Here is a 24,124-nt window from a genome sequence, read left to right on the forward strand (position 1 = left end):
GATGTGAATATTGTGATATTCGCCATTGTGGGCCACCTCACGATTACGGCTGCTGGTAAAACCACACATTCTGCAGAAAGCGTGTTAGTCATTTCTTGTCACGGACCACGTTGTACTTCCAATTCCCACAGAGGGCCGTTATGACTGAAACCATAAAAAAAACTTTTATCATTTCAGTAAATTTACACATGAAATGTTTGTAAACACAAAAATGTGTGTAATATCTCAAGGTTTTCATAGATTTATATGACTATGAAATTTTGGCACCCCATTCGCAGCCCACATTAAAAGCATGCGGCGGCCGGAATTGCCCCCGGGCCTTGACTTTTGACACCTGTGTTCTACAGTATGTGAGCATACACCAAAAGTCCTGGTTGGTAAGTGGAACAAAATGCAAAATAAAGTAGATGATAGATTTTTTTTTTTTTTTTTTTTTGCTGTGGTTCAGCATTTACACAGTCACCTCTATTAAATATGATGGTTTGCCCAAAGGTGTTTTGTTTGGTTCTCTCTCCTAAATGCGGCGAGCAGCGGAATTGGATTTTGCTTGGCATGCTTAACCTCTGACCTCAGTCGTCCCTGGCTTGAAATATTAGGATGCCTTGTAGGCTTTGAAAAATGACAATATTTGTTGGAACCTTGAACATTTTTAAACCCACGTCCCCATTTTTGACAGATGTGACACTTGCAGCGTGGGCCCGCCCACACTTGAGCGCAGTCACGTGACGAGCGTCGCCCAGGTTGTGTGGAAATCTGCATCCTGCTAGTGGCGCTTAGCTAGCAGCCGAGCACGCAAACGTCAAGCGATGCGCTGATTGTTTATTTTCTTTTCAACAAACGGAGGAGACATGAAGGTGGCTGCGGCGGAGGCAGAGAGGGAAAGGCTTCCCCCCCCCCCCCCAGCCTTTCCCTTTTCTTTGACAGTTTAGGAGGTTATTTTGTCAAGTAGACAGCCGCCTCGGCTAACGCCGCAAACTTTGACTGACAACGAGAGGCATTTGCTAGCTCGATTTCGGGTCGTCGATGTATCGCTTATGAGCGCAATTGATCGGCTGGGAGCGAGCGAGTCTTCATACCTTCGCGATAAAGAGCGCGACCCAGACCCAGCCGAACATGCCCGTGGACCCATATCGACGGTATTCGGTTCATCTCCAGTGAGCGCTAATGTGAACGCACATTGACAACTCTTTAGCATCTGATGCTAACGCCGTTTCCCCGAACTTCAGCTTTTTTTTTAGCCATGTAAACCGCCGCGTCTTTCCCAGAGAAACGCTTCAATATTTGGAATGGGTTCGGCGGTCATTTCTAAAAAGGAATCAATTCAAACAAAAACATGACGAGGATGTCAAACCCCTTGGATTAATACAACATTTCCCGAAATCCCGACACTCGCCACAATGCAGCCTCAATAAACACATCTCGAAATTCCGTGGAGGGAAATATCGCGCATATCAAACGATCCATCTCCGGGTTCTCATCTTATTGGCGTCATGTCGGGGGACACGTCCGATAGCAGCGATGACTCCGATGGGCAAACAAATGAAAGCGCCTGCACAGTCAAGCATCAAATCACCAACGGTGAGTAACTTGGGGCTTCTCCATCACTGCACCGTCTTCGCTCCCTCGGGCCGGAGAGCGGAACGCAAGATTGTTGTGACTTTTTTTTTTTTTTTTTTTGCCGTCTACTCAGCGAAATTAAAAATTGTTTGTTTCATTTGAAGCTGCCTTTGTAATCGCAACCTGAGAAGAGAAGAACCCTTTGTTGGACACGCACGGCCTGCAAAACAAGTGGCCGCTGAATCGTGTCCCATCCCCTATTTGGGCCAATATTGTGTTTTAAATTCTTCTCACAAATGCCCCCCCCCCTTGTTTTACATGTGTGTGTGTGTGTGTGTGTGTGTGTCCCAGCCAACCTCACCGGACACACCGAGAAGGTCGGCATGGAAAACTTCGAGCTGCTCAAAGTGCTGGGAACTGGAGGTAAAAGCAAAGACGTTGAAGAAGCGGAACCGGAATAGAATCCGCTCGTGCACGAGCATCAAATCCAACCTTGGTTTTCAGTTTGCCTTTAAAACATAAATGAAAGAAATGGAAAGTAATCTTTACAAACCTGAATTCCCCTTACTAACTTTGTTAGACGGATGATTGGCGTCTCTTCACATTTTCTCCTATTTTTTTCCCGGTTCTTTCTTTTTTTTTTTTTTTTTTTAATGTATTTGTCTGCCATATATGGCCAGATGTTTTGCTCATCTCTTTCATGAGCTGAAATCCCAAGATGGACACAATACTGACAGCCAAAGCTGTTAGTCGCCATTTGTCCTTTGCCAAGATGAATGTATCCATCCATCCATCCATCCATCCATCACACTCATCGCGAAAGATATTTGGGAGATTTGGTGGCGTCAGATAGCGACCGATAGCTCGCGGGATCCCCTCCATACAGTAGAAGGTGCACGTTTTACGGTGGCCTTTTATTGCAAACTCGGGATTTTCTGAGCAAATAGATTTGTTTGAAAACAATATTTGAGAGAATTTTGTGGACAGTCTTCAGCTCATGAAAAATGAGAGCAAAATCCCAAGTGTGGGGTAGGTATTTTTTTTTTTTTTTTGGTGGGGGTGTTATGCGGCCCATTCGCAGTCATGGACAAAAGCCGATCGACGTCCCTGAAAATGGCAAATAGAATCGTGTTTGCTGTGGGGGCTCTTTTTGGGATATGGAATTTGATTTGGAAAAAGATGCGGCTCATACGACTCGGGTCGGAAGTAACTGCTCGTTTTGCAATTTGTCTTTTGTTCCTAGCGTACGGGAAAGTGTTTTTAGTGAGGAAGAACAGCGGCCACGATGCGGGCCAACTGTATGCAATGAAGGTAAGCCCGAAACGTTGGTACGGTTCCCCGCGAAGAGTGCAAATCCTCGCACGGTGCTTCTCAAAAGTCTCCACACCCTAACGCAAACGTCCTTTGCCTCGGAATCGACGCCACGACTCATCCGCGTCCGACGGACGGCGCGACAGGTGCTCAAGAAAGCGGCAATCGTTCAAAAGGCCAAGACCGCGGAGCACACTCGGACCGAGAGGCAGGTTCTGGAGCACATCCGCCAGTCGCCCTTCTTGGTCACGCTCCATTATGCCTTTCAGACTCAGAGCAAGTTGCACCTGATCTTGGGTCAGTCAGTCTGGGATTTTTCTTTTTCCCACCTCTTCTTCCTTTTTGGACTTCGGCCTTTGGTTGATCCCGGCGTCCGTTTGTGTCTACGTTTAGACTTTGTGAGCGGCGGGGAGATGTTCACGCATTTGTACCAACAAGATCATTTTTCCGAAGAGGCGGTGCGCATTTACATCGGCGAAATCATCCTCGCTTTGGAGCACCTGCACAAGGTTTGGCTTTCGGGTCCTCCGTTTCAACGCAGCGCAGTGGTGAAACGGACTCTTTCGGACTTCCTAAACGCCTGAGCTGAGCTCAAAGAACATGATTTCCAAAATCATTTTTGTGTTCTTCTCTCGATAATTCCCACAATTTAATCCACGTGTTGTGTTTGTGCAGCTGGGCGTCGTGTACCGTGACATTAAATTGGAAAATATTCTCCTGGACAGTGAAGGTCACGTGGTATTGACAGATTTTGGACTCAGCAAAGAATTTCTCCAAGAGGAGGTATTCGCTTGTACAGTGACACCGTTTTCTACTGCTGTTGCCGGTTGCTATTGATCGGCCGTCATATTTTGCTTTCAGAAATGTTGTTTGTTTTTGTTTTTGTTTCTCTCCTCTTCCAGAAGGAAAGAACCTACTCTTTCTGCGGTACCATCGAGTACATGGCGCCTGAAATCATCAGGGCGAAGAGCGGCCACGGCAAGGTAAGAGCTCGGCCGCTAAAAACCGAGCGGCAGACGTTTGCAATCCGCTAGCAATTTGTCAGTGTCGATGGTCGCTAATTACTCCCCGCACGATGATTTTGCCCACGCTCGACTATGTGAAGTTGACGGTCCGCCTAAATTGTTGTGGCCTTTCCGTGACGTTGGCAGTCGGTGGATTGGTGGAGCCTCGGAATCCTGATGTTCGAGCTCCTGACGGGAGCGTCTCCGTTCACGTTGGAGGGAGAGAGGAACTCCCAGAGCGAGGTGTCCAAGTGAGTTGCCCGTTTTAAAGACACAAGGAAGAATGTCCCAGCCCGCACGCAATTGCCACCAGCGTATCCAAACCAAAAGTACCTCCGAAGCGTGTCCAATCTCGTAAAGAGGCGACGAACCTTCAAAATGGAACAAACGATGACTGAAATTTGTTGAGCTCTCAGCGGCATTGACGGCAACAAAGACAAACGACAAAACCGCCTCGGCTTCCCGCGAGTGAATCAAATTAAACGGGCCATCATCATTTTTTTGTGCGCCTTGGCCTCATAGAGCTCGGGTCAGCACTCGACTGGTTTTTGCCACCCTCTTTCAGCCTTCCTTACGCAACAAACGTCCCTTATTCTGTCAGGCGAATCCTCCGCTGCGATCCGCCGTTCCCCTCTGTGATCGGACCCACCGCTCAGGACCTGCTGAAGAAGCTGTTGGTCAAGGATCCTCACAAGAGGCTGGGTTCCGGACCGCGGGGCGCCGCGGACATCAAGAAGCACGCTTTCTTCAAGGTCCTCCCTCGCGATTGTGCTGCTGCGGGTCCTTTTTCGTTTTTTTTTTTTTTTTGGGAGGGGGGGGCCTAACGCTTTTCCGAACAGGGACTAAACTGGGACGACCTGGCCCAGAAAAAGATCGCAAGCCCGTTCAAGCCCGAGCTGAAGAGTGAACTGGACGTGGGGAACTTTGCCGAGGAGTTCACCGGGATGGATCCAGTCTACTCTCCGGCGAGTACGCCCCCGAGCACCGACCGCCTCTTCCAGGTCGGGCCTTGTCAAAAGAACTTTATTCGATAGTATCCGCAAGGCCCCTTTTGGCTGCCATTTTGCAGACCGCCGCCGGGCGCACCGTTAGTTAACCTTTGCTGGTTGTTTTTGCGCCTCTCGTCCGGCGCCGTCGAAGGTTTTCGCAAACGTGGCGTGACCCCGATGTTTCCCCAAACTATCCCAGGGCTACTCCTTCATCGCGCCTTCCATCCTCTTCAACAAAAATGCCGTCATGGGAGACTTTTTGGCGTCCCAGGTCGCTGCCGAGCGACCGGCTTCGGCCTCGGTTCAGCGCAGCGCCACGTTGGCGGTACGCGGCTTCCAAACGTTTCCCGAGCGCTCCGCATCCGAGTCATCCCTCATATTCGATATACTGATGTTATTTCTGCCTCTGTTGTAGGAATCTCCGTTTTTTCTGAACTACGAGCTGTGTCTCCAGGGCCCCCCCTTGGGCGAGGGCAGTTTTTCCGTGTGCAGGCAATGCACGCACAAGCAAAGCGGCCTCCAGTACGCCGTCAAGATAGTCAGCCGCAGGTGAGCCTCCGACCGCTTTTAGTTTCAGTCTCCGTGGCGAGCTCGCTCTACGACGACGACGACGACGTCGGCCAATGCAAATGTTGTGTCTTGTGTCTGTTAGAATGGAGGCGAACACCCAGAGGGAGATTGCCGCTTTGAGGCAATGCGAGGCTCACCCAAACATCGTCAAACTGCACGACGTCTATACCGATCAGGTAAAAGCGTGAAGAGTTTGGAAAAAAAACAAAACAAAAAAAAAACCCAACATTTGTCTGCCCCATTTGCGCTCAGCTGAACCGTTCGGTACCGCGTGGAGTTTTTTTTTTTTTTTTCTTCTCGGCAACGCTTCTGTAATTTGACGCTATCGTGGCAGTACCGGATTTTAAAAACTGCAGCTCTCCCGTCCCGTCCGTGTCAGTACCACACGTACTTAGTCATGGAGCTTCTGCGCGGCGGCGAGCTGCTGGAAAGGATCAAGAGGAAGAAGCTCTTCGGCGAAGCGGAGGCCGGCCAGCTGCTGCAGAGCCTGGTCTCGGCCGTCGGGTTCATGCACGAGGCCGGCGTCGTGCACAGAGACCTGAAACCCGAGGTAGGCCTTCCGCCCGACGGAAACGAAAGTGGACGTCTCTTCCGACGGGAATTGAAAAGCCGCCCGTGCGCTCCCCTTTCAGAACGTGCTGTTTACAGATGAGAGCGAGGACTCGGTCCTCAAAGTCATCGACTTTGGATTCGCCCGCCTGTGTCCGGCGGGCAGCGCCCCGCTGCAGACGCCGTGCTTCACTCTGCAGTACGCCGCGCCGGAACTTTTCGAGAGCGCCGGCTACGACAAAGCCTGCGACCTCTGGAGTCTCGGGGTCATTCTGGTAAGGTGGCGCCGAAGTCGGGACGGCCGTCGGGCGAGGCCGGGCGCTCACCTCCCTGCGGTCTGCGCCCGTGTCGCCAGTACACCATGCTGTCGGGCCAGGTGCCGTTCCAGAGCGAGCGGGCGGGGATGACGTCGTCTTACGCCGCCGACATCATGCACAAGATCAAAGAGGGAGACTTCTCCTTGGACGGCGAGCCGTGGAAGGGCGTGTCCGAGGACGCCAAAGAACTCGTGAAAGGTGCGACGTCGGCCCTTCGCCGCTGCTGCTGCTGCTGCTACGTACTGACGGTCGCCAATCTGAAAGTGGGCGTAAAGAACATCGTCGGGTATTCGTCGTTTGATCGATTCTGATGACGCCGTCGTAGGTCTGCAAAATGAGTTTCGGCTCAACGAGCTCGGCTCCCTTTCCTCTCGTTGCTTTTGTTTTTGCATTTTCCTTTCACGCCGCTACGGGCTTGATGGCGTTGCCCCACGACAGAAAACGCCGCTGGCAATTCAGAGATCCGTCGTAGAAAGCAAAACCGACTCGCTGAACCCTTCCAATGTCTCCCGACCGAAGGGCTCCTGACGGTGGATCCCGAGCGGCGCCTCAAGCTGTCCGACCTGAAGGAGAACGGCTGGCTTCAGGGCGGCGCGTCCATGTCCACGACCCCCTTGTGCACTCCCGACGTGCTGGAGTCCAGCGGGCCCACCGTGCGCACCTTCGTCAACGCCACTTACAAGGTAGCAAGGCGCCCTCTGAAGTCGTCGACGTCAAAGGGTAGCGCATGATGTGGTCTTTTGTGTTCCGTTTGTCGCACTCTTTGTGGCTTTGTGCCGCGGGCAGGCTTTCAACCGCGGCAAGAGAGAGGGCTTCTTTCTAAAAAGCGTTGACAACGCCCCCCTGGCAAAACGCCGCAAACTGAAAATGACCAGTACGGGCGTGGAGACCCGGTGGAGTTCGTCCTCCTCCTCCTCCTCCTCCTCCTCCTCGTCCTCCTCGTCCTCTTCCTCCGCTGCAAAAGCAACGAAAGCCCAGCCAAAGCAAAATGTCAGCCCAAAGCAAAGTTAGCCGTCGTCGAGCAAGCGCGGCAAGAATAGAATCATTTCGTAATTGAGTTGCTCAGATGAGCCCAAGTGTTGGTTTTGGTTCAATTCCCCTCCAGCCACAAAGCGCGAGCTGCAATCGAGGAGTTGTTGTTGTTTTGTTTTTTTTTTTTCTTCCCCATTTGCGATGGGAAGTCGTCAATCATACAGCACGAAACGCGCTTCATATTTTCTCACCGCTACCGTGACACACTAAAATCCTTTTTCAAACGGAGCGACGTACAAAGTGGAAAAACTTTGTGGGCTGAAAAGGGAAAAGGAGCTATTTTGTCAGCTGAAGCCATAAATGTCACAATTGCACACGGCTGATAAAATTCTGCTATTATCACTTACTTACATATTTAATAACTCTGTTTTTGTTCCCTCCTCCATCAGGCTGTTTGCACTTTTTCGGCTGAGTATGTAAATGATCAAAAGCGAGCTTTTGAACTTTAGAGGTTGCATTTTGGACAAGTTCCACTTTTTAGAGGCTTAAAAAAAAAAAAAAAGTTCTTTTGAAGCTGAGCTGCCTGCGTACAAGAGAGAGGACAATCTTTGTGACGTAATCGCAGCTCAAATATTTTGCATTAATATCCACTGGTGTGTTGGGATGAAGAGTTTGCAGCATCCGCATCCCCCCCCCCCCCCCGCCTTTTATTTGGTGACTTTTTGGGATTATGTGGCGCTCAATTTCAAGTGGCCAGATGTCTCGGATAATTTTTCTTTCAATTTGGCCTGTTTTGTTTTTATTTATTTATTTTTTTTTTGTTCCCAGCGCGTTACAGGGTGGACGTCTTCACCTGAAGTCTTTTACAGCCCCGATTTGAAATGATCGCTTTGTTTTTACGATAATGATGAGACACTTAATTATGATTTTAATATCAATCTCTGGAGGCCGCCCGATGAGCTCCGCTGTATATACTTTCATTTACAAAGTCAAAATGCGGATGTCCATCCACCCATTTTCTGAGCCGCTCATCCTCACGAGGCTCCGGCCGTCATTGGGCGGGAGGGGCGCACCCCGGACCGGTCGCCGGCCAATCGCGGGGCACGCGGAGACGGACGACGGTCGCGCTCACAATCAGACTTTTGGGGGCAATGAATGTTGCGAGTTTTTGGGACGTGGGAGGAAAGCCACGCAGGAAAGGCCGGGATTCGAACCCCGGTCCTCAGAACTGTGAGGCCAACACTCTCCAGCCCAAAATCGGGATGTACTAATTGAATCCATTTGTTTTTTTTTTTTTTTTTTTTTTTTTTTGGATATGGTATATTTTGTGTTTGTCTTTTTGACATGTTGCACACGCTCCTTCTTGTCAATAAAGTGCATTTTTTTGCAGCTTTGATGCGGTGTGATCGCCTTTAATGATGGCCGCATTGGATCCGGGCTTTTGTGTACCGTGACTGTGAACGACCGCCAGAACATTTCTGGCACTTGTGTTGTTATCTGCGTATCAAACAAAGCATTATTATTATTTTTTTTTTTTGTCCCTTAAATTGTTTAATGCCTTGACTTTTTTTTTTTTTTTTGAAAGGAAAAAGGATGTTGATTGTGGAGTATTTTTTTGGGGTATTCTGTTTCTTCCTTCTCCTTTTTTTAAAAAAAAAAACCTGACTTGTATTACAACGCAGTGAAATGTCATTCGTGTATTTGGGAAATGTTTTTTCTTTTCTTTTTTTTTTTTTTTTGCACCAAGACGCTGGTTTTGCTGCAAAATAAAGATTGGCATCATTTTGAACAGATTCTTCTTTCTGTGTCTTCACCCGTCCCAAAAGGAACCTTCGGGTGTACGTTTGGGTGCAGTTTTGCTTTTGTCATGGTTTTGTACGATTCCACGTTTGACCGCTTGTAACTCTGCCGGCCGTTTCTTGTCTTTCCAGTTGGAAGGAACAGCCTTCAAATTCCACGTGCCGACTGTAGGAGGCGCTCGAAAGCAAATAAAATTCACAGGTACTCCTCCCCAACATAACAGCTCGTGGAACAATCTTGTTTTTTGTTGTTATTACATGTATACACGCTGTTGCTCCAAATAATGAGGTAACATTTAGCTCATGTATTATTTTCTGCAGCTGCGATGTTCTGCGGTCTGTCCGATCTCTTATTTAGGAACGGAGGGAAAAACAATTTTATTTAAAGAAAGATTTTGTCGAAAGTAATCGGAATGCGAGCACACATGAGAAGTTCGTAGATGAGGGTCCGCTGTTTCTTTTCATGCCAAAAAAAAACATCTCAAAATCGAAAAGGTATGATCAAAATTCGTCTCTCGCTGAGACATTCCAACGAGCCCGGTTGGAAAACTGACAGCCGATCAGCCTTTGCTGTTCCAATAGTTCAATAAATGACCGCTGCTTTTACACAAACCCGCATTCAGTAACTATGATTGGGGGGGGGGGGGGGATGAAAAACCAAATTTAATGCAAGGCGAGGCAAGAACATGCCCATGCGTTTATAATTTCATGTTAAAACCGCAGCGAACGTGTGCGGGGACATAAGAAGTCTACACAACCCCCTTTTCAAAAGACCAAATCAAGATTGTCCCAAGGACTCAAGTAAAGAAGCCTCAAATACGTCGTACACGCATAAAAATCAAACCCTGACCCTAATCGACTGCGCCCGTTTTTTTCCGGGCAGCTGCTCGAGCGCCGCCTGCGGTCTATGTGTGCACGGCACCCCGTGAGCTCTCGCGTGTCCCTTTTATTACTTTTGCCGGTGATTGTACGCGAGACGCTTATCCCCGTCGTCCTCCTCTTTGCTCGCACCAAACGGCACAACTTGCAGCGCAACCGAAAGAACAGCGGAAACGGTCCCGAATCCGAAGGTCAAAGTTCAAAGCCGGCTCCTACTTAGCTGAAGGCGGCCGACGCGCGCGCTTAAGCCACCGCGTGGCGTGACGTGTCGCAACTTCCGAAATTGTAAACGCTGAAATGTTTCTCATCGAGGGCCCTCCACGCTCAAATGGTTCGAGTCTCACATCCGCGGTACCGAGGCCCATAAAGTCCGCTCCGCCTTCCCGCAAGCGGCCTTTAATCCAATTAATCTTGGACTCCGCCATAAAGTGGGATATCGAGCGTGACAACGACAGATGCGGACGGCTCGTCAGCAGGATCTTCGTGCCATTAAGTTGGTGGCTGGCAACCTTTTGGGAAGAAATGAAACGTCAGAGCTTGTGAACGAGTTTTGAAACTCCACCCGCGAGCTATCCCCGGATCAAGTTGCACAAGGGCTCTCCGGCCGGCGCCGTTGTCGGACCTCGCGGGGCCGGGAGAGATTTCTATAAAAAGTGGGAGTCATTGGAAATGAGCGCGGAACTCTCAAGCCGTGAAGGAAATGTGAATAGATCTCAGTGAAGTGGTTCGGGGAGATTATTCCGGGCCCATTATCTTGGGAAAACTGGAGTTTTGCGGGAAAGCGCGTGGCGTGTCGCGCCTTGACGCGCCCGTGAATAAAAGATGACCTTTGTTTGCCGCCGCCGAAGTCTTTGGGATTCGCCGCTTGGCTGCGTCTTCCCTTCCATGTATAAGCGCCTTTAATTTGGCGTCAGGAGGAGGGGAAGGCCGGGGTTATATTTAGAACGCCGCACTCGTGCGACGTGACGATCGCGAAGAAGTTTGCCGCTTTTGTGGACTCGTACTGTCGACTGAGGCCAGACAAAGTGCGGTGCTGCGGATTCGGCCTCAAGTCTGGCGAGCGTCAAAGCGTTGTTTTGAACTCAGCGCGGACCGGACCTCCATTTTGGCATTCTTCATTAACTTTGAAGCAGGAGTTCAGAACGTTCAAAGGGCCCATCCCCCAACGCCGCGAAAGGCGAAAAGCCGAAGCGTCTCGGCGACTCCACTCTCGCGACTTTCGCGAAATGCCCGTCTTCAACTTTCGACGTTCAAAGTCGAGTTCCTTTTTTTTTTTTTTTTTTTTTTTTGGGCGGGTTTCATTTATGAAGATGGGAATTCAGAAGCAGTGAAAGTGACGCACAACACACTTCTGGTGTTGCCTCCGATGGAGTTTTGGAGCCGTGATGTGCACCAGGAAAGCTTGAATAAATCTTGGGATCGGCAATTAGCCGGCGCAAGGCTTCCACCTTTTGACCCATCGGGGTGTTTGTTTGGGGGGTCGTTGGGCCTTTCAAAAGGACGACCTGTCATCGCTTATCATGTCCCCGCGCCATCTGGGTCGAGCCCCGGAAATGCGGCCGTGAGCAAACCGTTTCGAATACTTTCCTCATGCCCTCAAAAGTAAAACCCAGATGCAGTTGAATGGCACAACCCTGAGAGCTTTTCTTGTTTAGCAACCCAAAATCTACAATTCTTAGCTTTGGCACAGCAGAATTGGACACAGTGTGACACAATGTGACGGCTCCAAAACATTTTTGGCCGGAACCGGAACAAACTTGCCGTGTTTTGGTTCAAATTGGATTTGGGAAATGATTTCTAGTCGCTACATGTCATAATAATGGCGGCTAGAAACATTGGCAGGCTTGTGTGCACGATTTTTCTCACACATTTTCAAAATGTGTGAGGAAACGGGACGAGTTTGGGAAAAAGACCCAAAACCCAAGAAAAATGTCAGTTTTCACAGGGGGCTCAATCGTTGAATTCAAATTGACGTTTTTTGCAAATGGTAAAAGGGTCACGGCCATACCAGTTCATATGTTTGCTCGCAGGGAGGTGGAGAAATTTCATTGGCCGGTCCGGGGGTGGATATTGAGTGTGTATCGGTACTGGACTTTCAGCAATAAGGTTGTGCGCTACTCCGACAAACTTGTTTACCACACGAGGAACCGCTTTCAGTTTGTAGATGCACAACTGCTTCTTTGATCAGAAGTCCGGGATCCAGTTACTGTAAAAGCCACCAAAAAAAGAGCCATCGGTAACATATGCAAAAAAAAAAAAAAAAAAATGCTCGGAATATCAGTCGAGACGGCAGGAGTTGATGCACATGATTTGCTTCCTTGGGCCACATAAAACGATGTGGCAGGCCGGATCTGGCCCCCAAGCCTAGAGTTTATTACAGCCACGGTGAGCCAAAAATGACAAGCGTACAGTAATATTGCTAGCTCTGCAAAGGTTCTGTTCTTTTTAACGGCTCCTCAGTTGGATTTTGACACTTGCGTTCTCGCGTTTTTGTAGCAAAGGTGTGCCTTCCAAAATGAAATCAAATCCAAAAAGGGCTGAAAGGAGCCGCAAGGACAAAGAAAATGCCACGGGAGGGAGGCCATTCCCGCGCAATCCGACAGCTGCTGCGGTCGTAGTTGAGCGATCGGCGCCGCTCAATGTCGGATGAATGTTATCGAGCTGTAATGGACCGCTACCCGTTGCCGTCTAGTTCAACGCTTTGTTGGCTCCGTGAATTGGCAACGGGGGTGTCGGTGGGGGTAAAAGTGGGAGGCGACGACCCGACGGCGACTCTCTGCTCACCTCCGTGACGGTCCTGCGTCGCCGATTCAAAGATGTGCGGGCGTTCACGCATTTCTGACGAACTCAAAAGATGGCCGCACTAGCGGACTCTTCCAGAACGTGTTACCCTTCCAGTACGTATCCTGTACAGAGATGATGACATGAGATGAGATGTATTGTTATTCATTATTGATGTTTTCCTGTTTTTCAGCACCGAGGGCGCGCATGAATAATTCACGCCCTACGCAACTCTTGACCTCGCCGCCCAGCGGTGACTCGTTGTCTGTATTTGACGCCCGTCTCAGGTGACCCGGATTTCATTTTTGACTTGAAAGAGCCACAATGAATAAGAATCGGCTGCAGTTTGTCTCGTTTGATTTCCGTGAGCCAAACGGAGCAAAGATCTCGCTGCAAAAAAACCCGGCCGGCTGGTTTATTTCGCTGAATGCAAAAATATTGCGAAAAACTAACAATGAGGAATTTCCATGAGATTGCTTCACACATCTAGCACCGGCGTTGTGTTTTGGATTCTTCTCGCAAAACAACATTTTTCAAATCTCTCCGTTACAACATGAATTCAAAAGGTACATATTCCACCCACCCACCCACCACCCCCCACCCCAATATTTGACCCGTCCGAGACCAACGAATAACTATAAATAAGGCCCTGTGTGAAGAAGTAATGGCCCCCGAAACACAAGAAAGTGGTTGGGCCACCTCGGGCAGCGATCGGATTCTCTTTCTGAACTCGGGGCGGGGCCGCTGCGAGAGTTTCCTTTTGGTTTATTCGAGCCATTCACAAGTTGACTTGCTGGTGCGTGATTCGGATTCCCGTTCCTGTTCCTGCCGCAAAAGCCAAGTGCCTTTCAATCCCTCGAGATTTCCCGCTAAAGAGCAAAGTTGTCCAGGTCCTGAAATCTCAAAGCCGCCCCGCCCGGACCATCACACTGTTGCTTTGTCCAGTGGTCTACCTCGTACCAGGACTCAGAGGGTCAGAGCGGGCATGAATTGAGACTGACTCCCTCGTACCAAATTGCCACTCTGCCAGGGGAACGCTGCACCGGAAGAGCCCGATCGGCGCTTTAGCAAGAGCAGGCCTTCCTTCGCTTCCGAATCCGCCTGCCTTGGCTCCCCGCTCGAGAGTCGCCGTTTTTGAAAGCGGACCTCGGAGCGGGCAAGTCCGTCGACGTGTCATCACCAAACTCACCCTGGACTTTGGCCGATCTTCACCCAAGAGCAGCGAATGCAACAGGCGACCAAGTTCTTCGCCACGATCAAAGAATGGACCGGCAGCGTCGTCTTTGTCGCTATCGATTGATTTTTAAGGCCTTGGACTTAAGCGGCAAGTTGAAGGTCAAACGGTTGCAAAGCTGAGCTGCTACAGAACACGATGGGATGCTTTTCATTTTTATGCCTGGCGATGGCGACGATTCAGAGAGCTTGAGGCGAGTATATTTGCTCGGTCTACTCAATCGGACTTTTTTTCTTTTCTTTTTGCAAACACCGGTTTGAGGAAAAAACGAGCGCCGCCATCAGATTAGTCGGTGAATTATTTCCTGAGCGGCGGCTGAAAAAGTGCTAATTAGCTGACAGTAATGACAAAGTGTCCTTTTCTTGGCCCGGTTTAAAGCCTCCGTCATTAATGTCATCGTAAGACGCCGCTTCTGGCAAAGCGGCCCAATTACTTGAAGGGCAGCGGCGCTGTCTGAAGACTTGACATTTTTTGGGACCTTCTTCTTGAACTCCTTTTCATCGTTGGAGTCATCCGGAACCAATGAAAGGCAAGAAATAGCGCTTGCTTTGGAGTATTTCCGTTTCATTGAGGGCGGCGGGCAGCCGGGACCTCGGCTAGCGTCCGAATCTGGACGACGGGGTTCGGGTCAACTGCCGAGCGGGAACTGAAGCCCCCACGGAAGCTTTGACCCCCGTTCTGTAAATAACTTCCCTACGCTTCACCCCTCCGCTCCCGCCTATGTGCTTCTCGTTTTTTCCGACGCGGGGGGGGGGGACGAGCTATAAATTAAAGCGGGGGATTAGCGCTAACAGTCGGAATAAATTAAGGCAATTTTTGCATCTGTAAACACTTGCAACCTCCCCTGACTGTATAATTACACTCCTACTCCCACTGGGGGGGGGGGGGGGGGGGCAGATAAGAAGGAGGAAAGCGGTAGAGATGGCAAGTGCTGGCAGTCGGCAAGATTAGAACCGTCGCACGGGCGCGTTTGTGGCCTTCTGAGCTGTCTTCCAGATCGGGGTTGGGGGGGGGGGGCAACTTTGAACGCGATCGTCCCGGTCACCCTTTTTAGTTCCCGAGATTCGCCTCACGCTCCTCTGCTCTCATCCATCCTCAGCCGGAAAGTCCGAGCGGATCCAAAACGCGCATCCAGCCAAAGTTCGCGGCCTTGGCGAGCAGAAATCAGGTTTAGCGCCGCCGCGGCCGACTGACTGACTGACTGACTGAGTTGCGGACTCTTTGGAAGGCAAAAGACAATCAAGTCGTTTTGACGTTCTCGCTGCTGTTCAGTTGCTCGTTTGCAGACTGCCACAAAAACGACACTTGCGTGAGACTCCTTTCCGTAGAAATGTGGACGCCTTTCTCAAATTGCGCTTTCTATTTATTTCCGGGAAAAGCTGAATTGAAACCAAAAAAAAAAAAAAAAAAGAGAGAGCCAACACGTGCAGAAAGCAACGATACTCCTAACCCTAAATATGATACCGCCCTAATACATATTTGAGATTTGAGTTTGCAGCAAAAGAGATGCTAGCGCCGGCTGTCAACGAGAGCCGGAGATTGCCGAACACTTTTCAGACACGGTAAGTAAGAAACTCTTTGGGTCGTGACGACGACTCAGCCCTGTCCGACTTGCTTTGAGTCACCGTTTTGCAACACGCGCCATCACTGCCACAAAAAAAAAAAAAAAAAGTCACCCGGGCTGCTGGCACGCCGCTAATTTCGTCGGCGTCCCTTTGCAACCCCCCCCCGTCTAAACTTGACAGATGCGCCACTTGCACAAGAGCAGCTCCATTTTCATTTGTGAGGCCCGCTGAATCATTGATGCTCTGCATTGGCCTTTGAGGAGCATTCGGAGCTTCTGGAACACTTGTGCCTCCTTCTTTTTTCCCCGCTTGACCCCCCAAGAATGAGCACGATAGCGAAAAAAAAAAAACAACAACAACAAAAAACTCCGAAGAAACCACAAAAGGCGTGCCGACGTCACTCCAGCAGAAGATTCGTGGTCTCATTTTCATCACGCGAGGAGTTAGCGGGGATCCGCTGCATGCACACCCCCACCCTCAATGAAACGCCGGTCCACGTCACTCTGGAGACCGGCAGATGTGTATCTGGGGGGTGGACATTTAAAAATGTGTGCGGCGATTATGAACAAAAGCCGAATCAATCCCCGGCATAATGCGGTTGTTTTTTTTTTGTTTTTTTTTTTTTTTTGGGGGGGGGCATGAATGTAAAACACCGGGGCGCTGTGATTCCGATTCTTTCACAAAATGGCACGTCGTCTACATGGAGACAGGGAGGGAGGGGGGATGGGGAGAGAGAGAGAGAGAAAGCGCTGTGCCTCCTCCCCCCCCCCCGTTAATCCTCTCCATCCTTTCCGCTCCAGCCTGCCTCTCCTCTCTGAGGGAAACCAAGCACGTTTCTTTCTGCGCCTCTCCAGCCCCCACCCGCCACCCGACCCCCCCCCCCCCTCGCTCACACCTCTCCGGTGTGACAAGAGAGCGCCAATTTATTTATTTATTTGATTTTTTTTTTTCTTTTTTTGCACGCGCACAGAGCTCGCTCACGCGCTCTGCCGTGGCGACCGCTTGCCGTCGTCCCGAATCGGCCGGTCCAGCGCCGGTCCGTCCGGGGTATGTAGGCAGCCCGGTCCCGGTGCCGCATCGAGGGGATTCGGGGGCGGAGGGAGCACCGTCGGCGCAGTCCTAATCGACATATGGGAATACAAGGTGGCGATCTTGCGGGAGCACTGCGGGGGGGCCCGTGCAGCCAGCGTCGTCGCCCCCGAGACGGCGAGGGAGACGTCGGCGGCTCCGTCCCTCCGGTGGGTGACAAATCCATTGACGTGCCTGCTGATGTGCCCTCGCGCATCCCAAGTGAGCGAATTTCAGCGGCCTTTTGTGCTTCGCCATCTTTTGTGGTGATGTTGGGGGGGGGGGGGCGCGGTTGGGGGGGGGGCATCTCTGTTCCGTGAAGGGATCCGATGAAGTCTTTTTTTTTTTTTTGCTCGTGCCAGACCACCTGATTGAGGCTGCGGGCTTGAGCCGGCGGCTTCCATTCCGGGGCCTGCAAATCATCAAAATACAAATTGATGGAGGAAAGTTAGATGGCGGGGGAAATCGTCGGTGGTTTTGCTGTCAATTCCAGTCCAGTTGGTCGCACGAGTTCTGGTCAACGGTTCCCCTGATTAAAAGCCACGCCCCCGAGCCAGCACCAGGTAGCCGTTCGATCGCCGTGACGGACGGACGTGGAGAGAAATACTGCATAAATCAGTCCCGCTCCCTCTTGCCATTAACTCGCCATTAAGACGGTAAAACTGTCCGATTTGACGACACTGGCGGGACGCGATCAACAACGATTGTCAATCACATCAACCGGGAGGGAAAAGACACTCGCGCTCGTCTTTCTTTTAATTCGTGCACAAGATGAATAGACCAAAAAGGACCGAGTGCGCATCGCTACCGATTTTCCCATTTGCGCCTCCAATTCAAGAAGCAAAAGCAAAAGATTCCTTTGTGGCGTGACTTCATTCGCGTGCACGTCTCTTCGACAAGCAGATGGAGACCTCTGGAGACCCCATCTTGGGAAAAGTTGGGCGAGGCGCGTTCGGACGTCGAAGGAAAGGTGGTGGGGGGGTCGTCAGTAGTAGATGTGCAAGCGCTTGAAATTTGCAATTGTGTGAAGAGGTCGGACACCAACGTGTCTGGTCATTTTTAGTCAAACAGGATGCATCTTGTTTGCGTTTGTCTATGTGCAGCCACGGGCTACTTCCTGTTTGCCACGAACCACAAGTGAAAATGGCGCGAGCAGAGAGCGGAGTCGATTGACGGCTTCGTCGACCTCGGGCGCTTTCGGTTTTAATCAAAGGTTCCTGGTCTCGGTCCGGTCCGGGTGCGCTGCCTGCCTTCTGATGAATTTCCTCCAAGTGGTTTGGAGGAGCTCGGTTTTCAAGGCCCCACTAGTACAGTGCTTGGACAATTGAATACACGCGTAGTCCAATGTCGATTCCTGTTCCATTCCTCGCAGAGCTCAAAACAAAAACAGAGAAACAACGATTTCTGGAAGACTTTTGTCGTGTCGTCCATTGGCGTTAGCCTCTTTCTTGCGTTTCCAACGAAAGGCGTGAGTTCCGGTGCGGCCGATATGCAGGAGCGGAAGTGCTGCTTTTTTTTTTGTTTCTTTTTTCTATGCTTTTGCTTTTGCTTTTGCTTTTTCCTTGCTTGAAAGTCGTGGACAGAGAGAGAGAGAGAGAGAGAGCTCGATGTCGGTACCCTTGCTGCAGGCTCGGTGACAAATTCATCCGCTGCACATTTGCAGGGGAAACATCTTCGTGAACTTCTGGTTCAGCGAACCGTCAGCCAAAAATGAGCGTCGCTGTCTCTTAAAAAAAAAACAAAAAAAACCCTGCAGTCTTTTTCACATCTCCGATGTCTTTCTTCCCAACGTTGGCCCCCCTATTGCTAAATTTCTACGCGAGGCGAGGCGGCGCATCCTCTCCCGTGTCGATTCACGCCGACGCGTATTGTGAACCCGCCGCCGTCCCGCGCAGCTGCTGCGACTTTTGACGACAGATATTTATTTGGCAAATCCGGAGCCAACTTCCATCCTTCCGCAGCAAATGAATCGTCCCGACGTCAACCTTAACCCTAACCGTACATTTTCAGTTTCCAGACTTGCAACCGTCTCAATGAAAAGCTCCAACTGACGTTTATCTGGACATTTCCTGTACGGTGTGGTCGCACTTGACGAGATTATTGCGCGACCGGCTAATTTTTCTGTCGCTCAGACTAACTGCGAAGACCGTGAAATAGCCGATGCGCTAAAAGAGTAGCTACGTGCAATGTTTTGCTAAATTAAAGTTTAGCCAATCGTACTTGCGATAGTGACCGAGGTGAATGTCTGGCATGAGCAACTCCCTAAATTACTCGCAAAAGAATCTTTTTTTTTTTTTTTTTTTTTCCCCATCTGCATTTTCCACCGTGGCCATGCGGGAAGCGTTGCGCCTCGCAATATTTTGTCCGACGGCGCCACTACGTTAAGCCCCACCCCCATGCTGCAATCTGATCGATGCTAAAGTTGAATCTCACAAAAAAAAAAAAAAAGATGAGAGCCAACATCTTTGGCTGTCGCAGTATGCGCACGTTGGTCTGTTTTACAGTTGCCGAAAAAAAAGCCGCCGCCATTTTCGACTGCGCTCGTGATGAATGCGATATTTTTGCGACGCGGCAGCAAAAGCGTCGGGATGACGGCGATGTTGTCGCTGTGCTCTCTCATTGTTCCAAAACGATTGAGCCGACGAAAGCGCACGTAACCAAATGAGAGCCTTGCTCAACGGCCGCCTTCTGCGGCCTCCTTTTCCCCCGCACGAATGAGGACGACGTGCTGGCTTGTCGGGTCGCTGGTTCCGTATTCTTTTAATCACGTCGCAATTTGCTTTCTACTGCATTCTTTCATAAGGGTTAGTACTAGCGGCAATCATTTGAATGAGAATGATGTTTGTGTAGCGTTCCGTCTTTCGTGTGTGTGTGTGTGTGTGTGTGTGGTTTTTTTTTTTTTTTGTCCCTCCTGCATACGTAGTCGACGGCTTTTGACCCAGTTTGTGAAGCAACTTTCCTATAATACGAAATATAAAATGTTGTTTTGTGTTTTGTTGCTGTCACCGAGCGCCGAAGCGCTAACCCTAATTAGTCTGCACGAGTACTACAGCGAGTACACGAGTACAATGAGTCGGCCTCTGCAAAATGCGCAATTGCCACCGCGGCGGAATCGTTTCAAGAAGTGTGCTGGTCCTACGACTTCCATATTTAGCAATTTTCTATCGAGGTTTTCCTTCAGCATTTCTCCCCCCTCCCCAGCAAGGCAGCCGCCATATTTGTTGTTATGGTTGAAGACAAAATGTGAACGCACGAGCGGACGTTTCAGGGCCGACGTCCTTGTAGCTTCGCTACAATCTCTCTTGTCTCCCCCCCACTTTGTTCTTTATCTTCCATCTACGTGAGTGACAGCTGGCAGCCGGCAGGGCACAGCGGCCACGCCAAGCCGAGTGCTCCTTTTTTGCCAAGTGACTGACGAAAAGGCGCACTTGGGCGTCGCTGCTGCGTACGTGCCGGAGCTCGTTCCGATTTGATTTTGGAATTTCCCCCTCATTGCACACAATCTTTCACTCGTATTAAAATATGCCCATATTTGTCTGAGTGCTGACCAAATCGCATCTTTTCTTCCCATTTCACTTCTTTACCGTTACGAGCGCGTTCTTGCTCACGTACTGTCGGCCTTAATGACTCCAGGTTTGTGGTTGACGGTAAAACGAGGCCTCTTGTAATCAGCGTGCAATATGCAAACAGCGCATTCTATGATACAAACACCGTTTGACACCCCCCCGGATATAAAAACACTCAAGCTAGCGCACAGCAGATGCCAGGATGAGATTTGAACACGTGAAAATCAAATGTTAGCGCGATGAGGCTTTTGGTAATTTGCACTTGCTCCAAGAATCCCCCCCGGGGCGCATAACGCCCACGTTAGCGTTAGCGATTGGCGTCGCGCTGAGGCGAGATTGAAGTATTTTACCAGAATTTACGGAAGGGAAGAAGGTCAGCGATTGCGGGAAAATAGAAGTCAGATTAAAAGGACGCGAGAGGGAACGACACGCACGCTATCCGAGTGTAATCTAGGATTACTCGGGCCCAGAAGGCGGGCGTGTTCGCCCAAATCCACAAAAGCGCAAGAACACGAGTGGGGGGGGGGGGGGGGGGCGACACATGGCTGCAGCCTTGAAGCGCTAATGAAAAAAAAAAAAGATTGTCTGAAGCTGCCGGAGCCTGGCCACGTTCCTTCCCATCGACGGAAATCTCCTCCATTTCCCCAGCGATTAGAAAGACAGAAAATCGGCAACAAAGAAGGCAGCCCAAGACTCACGTTCCACTTAAATAGGCATCGTATTCTTACTTGCTCTTCTGAGAGCACCAACAATCAACCCAGAAAAGTCAAATCTGGCGCTCGCTTGAATTCATATTTGTTGTTTTTGTTGTATTTCTTTTATTTGTGTGTGTTGCCATTTTTCACCTCCTGCCGCCAACACGAAGTTGCGCATGTTGTCTTTTCTCCTCCATTTATCGATGACCGACAACCGGACTAAAAGCCGTTTAGTGGTCGTTGGTCTATCGACAATGAGCAATTGTGAGCATCGTTGCCGGAGTCGTGTTTTCAGTCGGGGGGGGGGATAATAATGTTTGGCACAAGGTTAGCATGCTAGTTTGTTGCTGGAAAGGGGCTACGATGAGCACTGATCAATGGTCTCATTCGCTCATCGTGCTCCCCAAGGAAACAAACTAGCGCACATCAGTCAAAATCAAGCAAATGAACCTTCAGAGCTGCCAACTTCGATTCTTTTTACCAGGCTAAAAGGTCCCCACATAAAATCTGAGGGCGCTCCGTCAGTTTTCGCCGGGGGTCGGCATGTTGGACGGGCGAGGTTGCGCGATCGCTCCGATCGGTTGTTAGCGGGCGAATCAGCTCACAAGACAAGAAACGGAAGTGCAACAAGTAAATCAAGTTGGATTTCCAAGACTTAGCAGCTGCGTAAGATGCTCGCGTCTTCTTCTTGCTAGTTGAACAACAATACGGCCCGTCAAACAATTGCCGCCAACTCTGAATTTCCGACTACTTGACTTTAAAGCTACTCACATGAGCGGACTCATTGGGCCCCAAAGAATTGCTTTTTGCTCATTCCGAGGTCGCTGACCTGAGGCGGGAACGCCCAAAATCGGACCTCGCAGCGTTCGAGATTGAAGAAAACAAAAACGCCAACGAGCGTGTCGCTCACACTCAACGCTGATGGATGAAATATATCCACACGTTTCCTTGCAGGAAAAAAAAAAATGGTTGCAAGGAGTTCTGATATCAAATGGAAACCCAGAACTCCAAATAAATGCTTACTGAACGCGTTTGACATTTGGCAATACGCGACCGGTTGCTGCGCGATGTCAGATTTCTTCGTGTCGGTGAAGTCGAGTCCAACGATTTGCCCCAAATGTACAAACTGCAATTCTGACTTTGAAGAGTCTTCCAATGTACTTTTCGTCGTCCTCGGTTAGCGCGATTCTGGGTCAGAGACTGAAGACCTATGTAGAGACAGGCTGGGGGGGGGGGGGGGGGGGCAATCAAAACATGAAAAACATGAGCTTTATAAGCTCAACCTGAACTATTGTTTCCAACTTCCCACTCTGAGAACCGACGTTGCATAATTGCGGCGTCTGACTCCCTATCGATTTAGTCGCACTTTGCGAATCGCTGCAGCGTACGACACCAGGACAAATTTCCACGCAAGCGTAGCAGGAGAAGGAAGCCTCGGGGGATAAACTTTGGTTTCTTTCCTTTCTTATCACACGATTGAGTGGAAACTTGCTGCGTTGTCTTCCCGTTACGATGCCATTTCCGCCGTCTTTTCCAGGTCATGACAAATACGCCGTAGCCGTCTTCGAAGCGGCATTTACCTCACGTTTGGATTTCAACGGTCGTAGGGCTTCGAGGACGCCGATCAATCCGTCCCCTAATTCAATTGCGTTTTAAATGAATAATTCACAGCGCGTCAGAGGGCGCTCGTAGAAACGGTCGCCGGGCGACACGGGACCGGAACGTCTTTGCCGGTCCCTGAGGTCACCCGAGCGTGAGTTTCTGGACCGCAACGGACAAGAGGTAGCCGTTTTATTTGCGTCCAAAGAGCACGAAGCAGACGAGCTCAAGGGGGAGCCGCTGAAAAGATGACTGAGATGATTTTGGATGCACCCACCGCCGTGCTACTTTTACATACGTCTGCGCCACCGATTGCTCAAAATACCGAAAAGGAGTCATTGTCGGAACCTCGATGGAAAAAAAGTCAGGGTAGCGATTGAAGGCCAAATGTTTGGGGCCAAAGTGCAACACGATATTTCTGCGCCGTAGTGACAAGGAAGAGCCAAAAGCCCAAAAGCACTCAGGGGATCGGGACTAAGCCGGGCAGGCCGCAAAACCGCTCCACGCCGAGGCCGATGAGACTTCATTTGGCTTGAAGCAGAAAGGAATGACCGGACGGGTTCCGCTCGACCTGCCGCAGGGGTCCATTTTACGTGGCCCCTCAAGGCAAAGCATGTGGATCAACTTCCGGGATTTTTATTTCACATCTGTACCAAAATTCCTAATTGTCATATCACAAATGAGAACGTTCAGATTCATGCACTCAAGGGCGCGACGTGGCGGGCAAAGCAGCTAGCGTAAAACAGCCACAAAGTGCTCGTACAATCTGTTGCGTTCTTGCGTAACGTGGCTGTAAAATTGTCATCAATTGAGCCGTCCGTGAGTCGTCTCTCTTTTCCAGCCTCTGCTGGATTTGTTCTTTTTGCGTAGGCCTCGTCCGGATTCTTGCCTGGTACCTTCGCCAGATTGTCCACAATGCTTCGAAAATTGCGAAAAGATTGCGCGCGTGAGGCAAAATAAGAGGCGGGGGGGATCACGACTGCGGTTCCTGTTCCGGCAAGGGGTGACTGCTAGTCTTGGATTTGAGCTCATTTGCGACGTGTTGAAACAACTTTTGGGGCTTCTCGTTCTTCCTATGCTGACCAAAAACTCAGTCCACTAATTTTTTTTTCGCCTTGTGTTTGGATCTCGCGCCAAAGGGAATCGTTGCATGAGGTGAAAATACTTTTAGTTTGCCGCAGGAACGCCAATCCAAGTCACCAATGAAGGCAGATGAACCATTTTAGCGGTCGCCGCCCCCTCGGGACGTTCATCCCGATTAACATCTGCCCGCTCGCAATTAACTTTTCATTCATGTTTGAAGATGACGGCGTTGCCTTTTTTTTTTTTTTTTTTTTTAATCAATCTGCACTCGATTTCTTTCCCTTTTCCGAAAACGCAATTTGAAAGCCACACGCCGGGGCGCGGTTTCATGTCTCAAAGATTTCTTAGTGGCTTCTGGCCTCCAACGGGCGGGAACAGAATTCTCTTGCGCTCGTCGTGGAGAAGAAAGCGACGACAAAGAAAGAAAGGTCCGAGCCGACCGCCGTTAGGGATCGGTCCCGTTTTTGGCGCCTTTGACGTGGTCGGACTGGGCCGCTCTCCGCCACCTCCGTCCGTCGCTGAATGGACATTATGTGTCGGACGGATTAAAATTCTGACGGCGTCGCGGCCGCGCTGTGTGTGTTTC

The 24,124-nt window shown here is 50.2% G+C and overlaps 1 protein-coding gene across 8 annotated transcripts in view; it reads left to right on the forward strand.

The window, feature by feature from the left end:
- The first annotated feature begins 708 nt into the window (after nucleotides 1-708).
- Nucleotides 709-24,124, forward strand: part of rps6ka4 (ribosomal protein S6 kinase, polypeptide 4) — a 29,959-nt gene continuing 6,543 nt past the window's right edge. Inside the window, exons 1-21 of one of the 8 annotated variants that reach the window (XM_061803072.1) lie at nucleotides 709-1,578; nucleotides 1,909-1,980; nucleotides 2,801-2,868; nucleotides 3,015-3,165; nucleotides 3,262-3,377; nucleotides 3,544-3,651; nucleotides 3,771-3,851; nucleotides 4,020-4,123; nucleotides 4,474-4,624; nucleotides 4,712-4,873; nucleotides 5,061-5,186; nucleotides 5,277-5,410; nucleotides 5,514-5,607; nucleotides 5,811-5,981; nucleotides 6,064-6,255; nucleotides 6,336-6,495; nucleotides 6,817-6,980; nucleotides 9,201-9,270; nucleotides 12,922-13,015; nucleotides 16,498-16,574; nucleotides 16,671-16,765. In XM_061803072.1, coding sequence (XP_061659056.1) covers nucleotides 1,491-1,578; nucleotides 1,909-1,980; nucleotides 2,801-2,868; nucleotides 3,015-3,165; nucleotides 3,262-3,377; nucleotides 3,544-3,651; nucleotides 3,771-3,851; nucleotides 4,020-4,123; nucleotides 4,474-4,624; nucleotides 4,712-4,873; nucleotides 5,061-5,186; nucleotides 5,277-5,410; nucleotides 5,514-5,607; nucleotides 5,811-5,981; nucleotides 6,064-6,255; nucleotides 6,336-6,495; nucleotides 6,817-6,980; nucleotides 9,201-9,270; nucleotides 12,922-13,015; nucleotides 16,498-16,574; nucleotides 16,671-16,765 — 2,478 coding nt within the window. In that variant the 5' untranslated portion in view covers nucleotides 709-1,490. Of the gene's footprint in view, nucleotides 1,579-1,908; nucleotides 1,981-2,800; nucleotides 2,869-3,014; nucleotides 3,166-3,261; nucleotides 3,378-3,543; nucleotides 3,652-3,770; nucleotides 3,852-4,019; nucleotides 4,124-4,473; nucleotides 4,625-4,711; nucleotides 4,874-5,060; nucleotides 5,187-5,276; nucleotides 5,411-5,513; nucleotides 5,608-5,810; nucleotides 5,982-6,063; nucleotides 6,256-6,335; nucleotides 6,584-6,735; nucleotides 6,981-7,083; nucleotides 9,059-9,200; nucleotides 9,271-12,443; nucleotides 12,613-12,921; nucleotides 13,016-16,497; nucleotides 16,575-16,670; nucleotides 16,766-24,124 lie in introns of those variants that run through there. The other 7 variants (XM_061803073.1, XM_061803076.1, XM_061803074.1 and 4 more) reach the window with 7 other exon arrangements.

This window comes from Syngnathoides biaculeatus, chromosome 18, assembly GCF_019802595.1.
Source record: "Syngnathoides biaculeatus isolate LvHL_M chromosome 18, ASM1980259v1, whole genome shotgun sequence".
NCBI classification, from domain to species: Eukaryota; Metazoa; Chordata; class Actinopteri; order Syngnathiformes; family Syngnathidae; genus Syngnathoides; species Syngnathoides biaculeatus.